This window comes from Cebus imitator, unplaced genomic scaffold (assembly GCF_001604975.1).
Source record: "Cebus imitator isolate Cc_AM_T3 unplaced genomic scaffold, Cebus_imitator-1.0 Scaffold29, whole genome shotgun sequence".
Classification (NCBI taxonomy): Eukaryota; Metazoa; Chordata; class Mammalia; order Primates; family Cebidae; genus Cebus; species Cebus imitator.
Genome location: NW_016107344.1, coordinates 11,193,674 through 11,204,732, shown reverse-complemented (window position 1 = coordinate 11,204,732; position 11,059 = coordinate 11,193,674). Strand labels below are relative to the sequence as shown.

Below are 11,059 nucleotides of genomic sequence, written 5' to 3'. Positions count from 1 at the left end.
TTTTTTTTAAACAGGGTCTCACCCTGTCACCTAGGCTGGAGTGCAGTGGTGCGGTCTCAGTTCACTGCAACCTCTGGCACCAGGGTTCAAGCAATTCTCCTGCCTCAGCCTCCTGAGTAGCTGGGATTACAGGCATGTGTCACCACACCTGGCTGATTGTTTTATATTTTTAGTAAAGACAGGGTTTCACCATATTGGTCATGCTGGTCTTGAACTCCTGACCTTGTGATCTGCCTGCCTTAGCCTCCCAAAGTGGGATTTCAGGCGTGAGCCACCCTGCCCAGCAAGATGTATGTAATTATCCTAATGTCCCAACTAAGAAAGAATAAGAACTTGACTTCTTTAATTAAAAAGATTCTCAAATACTTCACTCAGATATATATTTTTTAATTGTAAAGATATTTTAATAATGAAACAAGGAAATTTTAGTAAGAGATTATTCACAAAATTGTATCCACAAGTTTATAACTTTCAAAATTAAAACACTATAAATATCATGACTGATAACCAATTTGAACCTTCCGAAGTCGTAGATTAATTGACAGCCCTGTGAGGATTTTTACCTGGATAAATCTCCAATAACTAAGTAAAAATAAAAGATTACAAAAGATTCAGGCTTTTGTGGAGATCAAACTAATGTATGATTTAATATAGCTTGACAGAACTTGTATGAACAATTATTAGGGATTAAAAGTCACCATTCATATTTACAGAAAGGTTTACAAAACACCCTCATCTCTCACATTTAGAAAGGAATATCTACCTCCCAACCTAACTGAATTGCATTTAAGTGAACAAAACTGTGCTTATCATTGGCTTTTAGGGCAGAAAGCAGCCTTGTTTCATTTCATCTGACAGCATATTTCCTTTCTGACATTATTCTAAAAGCATATTTTCCTTCTGTTTGACCTGTAAATACCCTAATGTTTCACACAGTAACGAATGCTTTACAGGAAAGTTTAAATTTGACCTTTATACTGTTATGTTACAAAGCAAAGAATAAAACACATTTATAAAAACTTTCTTTAAAATATAATGAACTGTGCCATTAAGCATGAAAAAGAACTTGGTTATATTTTACACAATTTAGTTAAAAGAGCTGGTTTTATTGGACCATCTCATTCCTTAATTCGCTTAAGAGTAAAATGTAGTGTATTTCCTACACCAAACATAGCCAACGCCATCCAATTCTGCATGTGAACGCACAATGTAAGAGAAGAAATAATAAATTTATTTTGTTACTCTAAGTCACTATTTCAACAACGCTTTGTTTTTTTCACTGCAGACCGAAATCTGGAACGTTTCTTTGCATATTTGATTAAAGTTGAATATTGGTGGACACTTACGTCACACTACACTTACACAAAATACCTGTTTATAAGCCTGGCATCCCCGCCCCTGTTAAAACCAAGGTGCATTCAGCATTATTACCTGTCCTGGAGCATTTCCTTAAACGTCTTAGAGCTTCTTTCAGACTTCTCAAGTGCCTGCTTTTCAATTTCTTCCCTCTCTTCTTTTTTCTTCTGCAGATCTGAAGTGTAACTTTTTCGACGATCTTTCCATTTTGCAAGGTCCTGACAGAAAAATCACATCAGCAGGGGCACACCTGAATTTCTACACACCATTTCTAGCACCGAGAATGTGCCAGAGTATCTTATTACATCACTGAAACTATTCACTCCAACTGGATGCCAAGGTGCCCTAATTTTGCTTTTTATAGCCAGTGTTTCTGTACTAAGCCTTTATCTGTGTCTGTCTGAAAAACCTGACCTAATAAGATAGACCCCATTTTTATTTCCCCAGAAAGTATCTGCCTCATTGCACACTTCACAAAGAATGCTAAATGCTTGTAATTAGATCAAGAACTGTTTCAAATTCGTTTTCATCTCACTCCAAAAACCTGGCTGTTACGTGAAACACGTTTCACTGGTAAGACTGAAACAAAAACGCAACCATGATGGTTAAGCGCAGATGCAGTCTGTCTTTCATTTAACGAACAGAGCTCAATCCCTACATTGAGACAGGCCCAAGTGTACGAACTATTAATACATACATGCATAAGGTGTGGTTCCCCTCAAGAAACTCTCAGTTTACAGGGGAGAGACAGACATCTAAATAAAAGTTCAGGAACGAGTGTGACAGGGTTGCGTGAGAGAGTGGGGTCCTAAGAACCATGGGGCCGGTTCTACTCCGGAAGGGGAGGCTGTGGAGAGGCTTTAACTGGGAAGGTGAGACTGGAGTATACGATTTCAGAAGGGTTAAGTCCACCTAGGTGAGGGTAATAAGGAACACGTGGTGAGAACAAACCAACACCTGTCTCCCATATCCCCAGGAACGTTAAGTCTAACCTTGCTGGGTGACCCCAGGGACAGTCATCTTAATTCAGCTTTTCACTTCCCCCCAGAAACCTAGGCTGGTTCTGACACCCAGGGGGTTAAGACACTTTGCAAGGTATAAAGTTTTCCATGTCTCCAAAACAGAGAAACGCCATGCCAAGAACTGGTAGTGGCATTCCAGTCCAAACAGAAGCACATTCAAGGTCTCAGACAAAACCAAACTTCACCCCCAGGGCATGCAAAGTAAGTTTGGTTTATACCCCTTGCCAGCCCACAGAGGCACTCCTGCTTTAAAAACAGCCTGAGACCAATATGAACTTCTTCCAGAAAGAACAAAAGCAATGCACATTTAGTCCTATAGCATAACGGCCATGAATTTTTATCTGATTTAACCTAACAGATAAGCCCTTAATACTTACTTTCATACCAGAAAATTCACCATGTATTTTGGCAAAGTGATACTGAACTACTGTTTCTTGACAATTAAATTGAGTTCCCAATTAAAAGAGACACCAGAATTTAGAAAGGTAGGCAGGGTAGGGGTTTCTTCATTTCAGAGACTATTAATTCCTCTGAAAATTAAGATTCACTCTGACTCCTGTGTTCATGCTGTCACTCAACTCTCACAATAAAGTTGTCCTCAAATTCCTTTGGGTTTGCTCTGATCGTTTGTCTACTGTATTTCTTTGCATTTCTTCAGTTTTTCACAATTACTTTATTCAAATAAACGGTCAAGCTTTTTCCTTCAGGATCAAAACTGAAGATTAAGTCTATATCTATATAAACACCTGGATATAGGTCAATTCTGCAAAAACATTTCATTTTGATTCATATTATTAATGACTTCTACAGCCAAAATATTGCTCTGAGTTCTATTACTTATTTCTCCCCAAATCTCCTTAATTAACTCTTAACTACTAACCCTTTTCATCTCTCCTTACTGATGCCAAGATCTCGGCCAGAGCCCTGTTGGTCTTCTCTCCCGAAACTTTGGCCAGGTCTTTCCCATCAGAAGTATACTCACTGTGCATATTCCAAATTCAACCACATAAACAAGTGAGTAAGTTCACTATACTGCAAGGAAGCAACTCACATTTTTCAGAACTCAGGAAATGTTAGAAAATAAACATTCAGGTATATTTTTCACAATGGCCTTTAAAATATGCAACAATAATAGGAAAAAAAGGTTTAAAAATCTTTGTAAATCAAGTTGGTCACATTTTATACAGAACCAAATTCTGTAATAGCAAGGAAAATGATCTTGAGTATACTGACTTTGAGAAAGTCAAAGAATAGTCAAACAAATACACTCTCCCCCACCAACCCCCCAAATACTCACATCCTGCCATTTCTGATCCTGTTCTTTCAATTGTGATTTTAATTTCTGCATCTCCTCATAACGAAGCTGACGCAAGTTTTGAACATCCTCTGCGCTGACATCACTCATGGACTTACTCCTACAATAAAAACACTCGTGGTTACTATGGAAGTTCACCTGACCAGACTTAGGGTTAAACTGAGGTTGGACTTACATTTGGAAATTCCACCTAAATTTCTACCTAGACGCTTCAGTGATAGTGTCACAAAAGTAGCACTACAGAGATAGATGGTGTTTTTCCAAAACTCAGAAACAAGAGCCTAGCACTCGAGTGTGAATTTTTTCACAAAATGGCTAGAATAGCCCTATATGAGTCTGACAAAAATATAACCAAAGGTTTATATTTAAAGAGGTCAATGCATAAAGGGATTACTTTAGGGGAAAAAATAGTCACTAGAATCATCTCTTTTTATTTTCTATCTCCCTCAAAGACAATCTGTTGAGGTTTGGCTGCCTTTTCTGGGCACTAATCAATAATTTAATGTTTACCTGATATTTTTCTCCTCAAGTTCAATACCATGAATAAATGTGCCGCTGCTTCTAAAGGATTCTATAAGAGCTGCCCTACCACAGCACTAGACTCATTCTCAAAGTACCACAGGTAGTTTCTAACAGTTCTTTAGAACTCCCTCTATAACCCTCTTCTTTCATGAGGGCAGCTTGCATGCATTCAACTTGTAACACAAGGACGACGGAGGTTAAGCTTTGGGAAAGCTCAATCCACAGTAGAAACCAATGAACAGAGTGGGGCACTGGGCACAGGCACATGTGTGCTCTCTACATGCACATAAAAGAGCCAGGTAAACTCTACCAGACGGCAAAGAGAGACTGAGGTTGGTCTCAAGGAGGGGGAGAGGTCAGATCTAAATACTGGGGAGCAAGTAGCAATGAGAGAAAGAGCCTTTGAAGCTCTTTCCTACTGATCTTTTATACTGCACTCCTGACTTTATTTAAGTAACTGTACATCTCCTGCCTGGGCATCTAAATTTTGCCTTCCAAGAAGTTGCCATCATTATTTATTTTAAAGCATGTTTGCTCTTAGCTAGTTTAGGAATTCCTAGCTTAGCTAGCTCATGGAGGTAAAACTTCCAAGCAATTCCCAATTCCATAGTTAAGGAAGCAGTCTTTCCTTTGACTCATTTCCAATTGCTCCTTGAATGAATAATTCTGCAAAGATATCCCCTAGGCACTTCAATTGTCAAAGGACCGATTAAAATAATATCTACAAGGGATTTTGTAAACTGTAACTCATTAAATGCATGGTTATTGTTGATGTGACCAAATTCAATCTTGTCCCCAAACCTGCTTTTCCTCTTATGATTACTAATGTTGCTACCTGCCCTCCAGACTTCCACATCTGAAACCTAAGAACCACTTTTCAGCGTTGTGTCTCCCTTCTCCCCACTTTCCATTAGTTATCAAGCCCTTTCATTCAGTGTCTCTTTCTTTCCATCTGTATTGCCAACACCCTAGATCAGAGTACAGTTAACTCACCTAGACTTCCAAAATGGCTTCTTAAATTAATAACCGACCTTCGGTTTCAACAAACATCTTTCCTAAACTATTCCCTCTGATTCAAAAGCCCTTTACCAGTATACATAACTTCTTAAATGCCATTCACTCCCCAGGACCCAGACGGGTATATCCAACTTCTATTCATTCTCCACTTGGAAGTCTAATAGGCATCTCAAGTTTGTCACAGATAGAAAACCTGATTGTCCCCTTCACAACCTGCTCCTTTCTCACTTTCCTGATATCAGTAAAGGTCACCTCCAGCCTTCCCAACATTAGGTCACATATCTTGGAGTCATCCCAGATTCTCCTCTTTCTCTCATATACCATAACTAGTCCCATCAGGAAGTCCTGTCCCTCTGCCTTCTAAATATATCTAGAACACAACCACTTCTTACCACTTCCACCACTCCACCCTGATCCAAGTGTCTCCTACCTGGATGATTACAATTATTACAATAATCACATCACATCTGCCACCTGGATTATAACAATTATCACATCACCTCCTACCTGGATTATTATAATTATTATAAAAATCACATCACATTACCCACCCCTTCCTACCCAACAGCAACCAGAGAGGTCCTTTCCGACTGCACTCAGATCATGGTATACCTCTACTCAGCACCCACTCCTTTCTTCCCATTTCACTAAATTAAAGGCAGGTTCTTCCAAAACTTAAGAGGTCTGCCATCCCTGGTTCCTACCTCCCTCTCTGTGCTCATTAGCACCATGCTCCCACTCCTTCTGCTCCAGCCAACTGGTCTCCCTGCCCTGTTTACACCTCCTGCTTTTCTCCCTGCTCTTCAATTGCCTGGAATGCTCTTCACCCTGATAGTCACATAGCCTCTCTCTCACTTCCAGGCATCTGCTTAAATGTGCCCTCTGCGTTTCCTTCTCTGACCACCTTATCAGAAACAATCAATGCTCCTCTCCCCCAACCCAACCTGTCCTTTGCCCTTTCTCCTCCACAGCATTCCTGGCCATCAGAAATGCACATTTATTTACACATCACTTGCCTTGTCCCGTAAGATTATAAAGCAGGAATTTTCTAATTTGTTTGCTGGTACATCACCTGTACCTGAAAGGGGGCCCAGACCTGCTAGATACATGTGTTAAATTAATTATCTAGATAATATTCAGCACTTTGGTGAAGTCTTCCCAGCTCTTCCATATCAAAGCTTCTCTGTCCCTCCTCTCAACCCCTCTACAGCATCAGCTACACCTTTTTCATGGTACTAAACCCTCAGGCTTATGTCTTGTACAGTGCATGTGTGTACGCATGTACGTGTTTGGATTCTCTTCCTCACAAGTCATGTGTTGCTTACGAGGAAAACACATTAGCAGCACAAGGTGGGTAGGATATCCTCATTCAATGTCCGTGAGAAGAATGAGATAGGTTTTCTCATATTTAATCAAGTAAAATTTACTATACTTAAAATGTTTCTAATTCTTTTTGTAAGATTATTATGGCTATTCCCAGCTCTATGAAGAAAGTTTCATAGCATTTATTAAGGATGATTAAGAAATAAATTATATAGAGAGAATACATGAGGACATATATGAATATAGATGGATCTATTAATGTAATACATCTAACTAGGTATGACTACTTATAAAACTGATTTGTGTGAATTTAAGAATATAAATTCGCGTAAGTCACACTGCAAAGAATGAGGCTATTTGAACTAATACTATGACAGACCCACTAAGAGGAGGCAGAACAAATTGTTTAAGAACCAGGCATGAGGGTACCTAGACACTCAACACATGAGATTACACAAACCCAGCACAAAACAACAAAGGAATGCGATGAATACTTTAATAATCTTGTGATGGGAAGAAGGCTAGAAGGCCCAGGATCTCTGAGGGGTTACTCTTCTTTGGCCCCAATCCTCCTGCACCATGCAATGCTAAGGTGTCTTCCCGTGAAATGTCTTTCTCAATGGCAAAGGCTGCATCCTCCTCCGGGGTACCCCCAACACGAAGCAGAGCCTGGCACACAGGCAGTTCTCAATGTGAACAAAGTGAACCAAATACACTCTGAAGTAGACAAGTCTCTGTGTAAGGCAGGATGTGAGCACAGTTCACTCCCTAGGGTACATATAGTTACCCACATCGAGGCTGCACACATTGGATAGCAGCTGGAGCCAGGCACCACAACAAGCCAGGAGGTAGAGGGCTGCAGGCCCAGCCATGGTGCCCATTTTCACCCCAACCTAACACACATCAGTTCATTTCCGAGCCCCGGTTTCTCACCTGCTAAGTGAGGAAGGGATTATGAGAACTGGATATGGCTGTGTGGGTTGCATGTTTTAAACCATCTGGGCCATACACGAACTTTCTTTAAAGAAAACATGATTACATGGGATCTCCCACAAGCAAACTTTCCAAGCTGCTTCAAATCAGAGAGGTCCCTGCAGACCACAATGATACAATCTAGAACTTTTGGAGCGGAGGAAGGAGTCTCTCAGCCAGATCACAAAGAATTATTTCCTCCCTTATCAGCATTAATGGCATAATATTCAGCTTCTGAGGGCTTACTCTGTGCCAGCAACCTCGCCAAGCAGTCTACATGAATTATCTCAGAGGCAAAGCCCTAGTCCGGTTCTACCACTCACAAGTCACGTGTCCTTGGGAAAGCTGCAATATTTGTTTCTCTATCTCCACATCCCTATCTGTCAGCCTCACAGATTTGAGATAAGCACCAGAGATAGCATCAGAAAAATTGTTTGGGAAAACTATGAAGGACTGCACAACTCTAGTATGTTTTGTTGAATGAAGGGTGATTAGATGCCAAACCACATGTCTCTGACAAGTCCTGCTTCATTTGTATTTCCTTGTTTGGAAGGGCTCCAATTTAGAATTGCAACTGAATTTTTTCCAAAAAATACACATCTAGCATCTTGCCCTTCTGTTGAACAGAATTTTTTAAAAATAGCATTTGGGAAGAAACCGAGGAAAAAGGGGAAGTTTAACGTAGAAGGTGTCAATCATAAAATAAGGTCGCTAAAGTCTTACTCTCTTCTTCCACTATGCGGACTGCCTACTATGCTCCTCTACTTATTCCAGGAGTAACAGGAGTAACAGAGGAGTAAGGGATCAAAAAGGATCAGCATGCAGCATATTTTCTCAAATATAAAATCATGGATAGCCTCATATAGCAAACAGAAATTTCATGATACTAAGGTTAGGGATCCTCAACTTTCAGAGGGAGACAGGAATATGCTGCCTTATGTACCTCTAAGTATATTTCCCTCAGATTATTATAGGAATTCTCTGAAAAGCAATCATTGCTAAAACTTGGACAAGAGGCTTTGGAATTACCATGCACTAGAATAAAAAGGCAATGTGATGAAGATATTTTCATTTTGAGTCTCAATGAGGGTTCCTCAACAGCACCACTGTTGACATTTTGGTGCCAGAAAACTCTTTGTTGTAGGGCACTCCTGTGTACTGCAGGGCATTCAGCAGCATCACTGGCTACGAAGGCCCTGGTTGCCAGTAGTGCACACACCCCCACCCACCCAGCGAGACAATCAAAAATGTCTCCAGGCACTGCCAAATGTCTCTGGGGGGATGGAGGGAAATCCTTAGAAATAACTCACAGTGGCTTTTTTTTCCTCTTCTTTTTTGCTGTCATATGGCTTTATAATTCTACAGACTCTTTTGGCTAAACTCTTAAGTGAAAAAATGGAATCAGTGTTCATTTCCTATTAATACTGGCAGCAGATTCAACAGCTTCATCACATACAAGATTATTTCTACATATCCTTACAAAAATTTTGTCATTAATTTCTCTGACAAAACACATGCCCAGATTTTCAAGTTTCATGAAACCACACAGACATAAAACCATGCAAGACAAAAGCACATACAAGAAATAACAACCATATACAAAGCATCTTACTAAACATAAACAGACAAACTGACAGGTGTTAAATGTTAAATAAAAAGCAAGCCAGAAATTAACAGTCTCAGACTTCAAAAGATATTGCACATTTCTCTTTAACCCAGTCCCTACAAGAAAGCAAGCATTCATGTTACAGGCAGTTATTTTTCAATGACAGCAAGTTGAGCAACAATTCTTTTCCAGGTAACGATGCCAGGCTTGACAACGTACATTATGTTCAGGGAAATATCACCCAGTATAAACATGAAACAAGTTCTAGATTAAAAGCCTACACTTAATCCAATTTAAATTTCTATTTTTACTGCAGCAGTTCGACTTAAGAAAAGCACCGGAAAACCAGGCATCATGGCCCACATGTGTGCTCCTAACACTTTGGGAGGCCAAGGCAGGAAGAATGCTTGGGCCCAGGAGCCCAAGACCAGCCTGGGCAACATGGCAAGACTCTTATTTCTTTAAAAAAAACCAAACAAACAAACAAAAAAAATACTGGTAACTGATAGACTGCAGAGAAAAATCCTTTGTTATAGATTTGACTTATTCGACTTCAAGCAGTCCAAAACACACTTGAGTTTTCTGAAGACACATTCATATTATAATGCTTTCCATTGTTTGACATGTCATGCATTATTCAGTCTCCATTTACAGATCATCTTGCTTTATTTGTGTAGTTACCTTGGCATTAAACTGCATGCAGAACAGCCTTTAAAACAAATATTGTACTATCCAAACAACTATCCTGGGTTAGAAAACATTTGCAGCTCTAATCCAGAAAAATCTTTAGCTTTTCAAGCTTTGGTTTTAGGTTTCTCTTTTCTTCTCTAACTCAGTTATATAACTTACCCTCACTAAGGGGAACACAACCAGCCATTGAAATGGTTGTACATTTCGACATTCCCATCACATACTTGTACTCTGGGTATGTGTATTCCCTTTAGGAAAAGCAACTGTTTATGAGAGTTGCTTACATTATAAAGTTATATTTAATTTACAAATGAAAATTCTTCTGAAAGTTACAATTCAACATGCTTAAAGCTGCAAAGAGATTTTAATCAAGTTAAAACAGCTTTCCTATGACTTGAGAGTAGCAAATGCTTGAGCATCATGCAGATAAGCTGGATAGGGGATAAGGTGCCTTAGCATGGCACATGGAAAGCATGCAGGGACCCTGGTTTTTAAAATCAGTGGCTAGGCCAGGCATGGTGGCTCACACCTATAATCTCTGCACTTTAGGAGCCTGAGGTGCGTGGATTATTTGAGGTCAGGAGTTTGAGACCAGCCTAACCAACATGGTGAAACCCTGTCTCTACTAAAAATACAAAAATTAGCCAGGTATGGTGATACATGCCTGTAATCGCAGCCACTTGGGAGGCTGAGGCAGGAGAATTGCTCGAACCCAAAAGATGGAGGTTGCAGTGAGCCAAGACTGCGCCACTGCACTCCAGCCTGAGCACAGAGTGAGACTCTGTCTCAAAGAAAAAAAGAAAGAAAGAAATAAGTGTCTAACAAGTACTTACAATTTGTTGCCTATGGCTGAGTTACACCTTTGGCATCTAGAATGGTTATACTGCTTCACGTTTAGTAGCTTCCAAGATTTCTGAATTATCAAAATTATAAAAAGCTATCAAAACTAGAGATCCTTATATTTGAAGTAAATCCTTGTAAGGGGAGATACTTAGCTATTGAGGCTTGAGCAGATTAAAATATTTGTCATCCTTTAACTCTCTTCCTCTTGCTCAAATACTGTTAGCCCTTAGATTCACAAAGTTACAAAGCTTGGTGGAAAATATTATGATATAGCCACCTTGTGATTTTGTACTAAGAAAGAATAAATGGCTGGGTGTGGCTCACGCCTGTAATCCCAGCACTTTGTGAGGCTGAGGCGGGTGGATCACGAGGTCAAGAGATCGAGACCATCCT

General features: G+C 39.9%; 1 protein-coding gene across 1 annotated transcript in view; it reads right to left on the bottom strand.

The window, feature by feature from the left end:
• Positions 1 to 11,059, bottom strand: part of LMO7 (LIM domain 7) — a 232,038-nt gene that overhangs the window by 40,388 nt on the left and 180,591 nt on the right. The window contains 2 exon segments of the mRNA XM_037736810.1: positions 1,432 to 1,574; positions 3,676 to 3,793. Of these exon segments, the coding sequence (XP_037592738.1) occupies positions 1,432 to 1,574; positions 3,676 to 3,793 (261 nt within the window).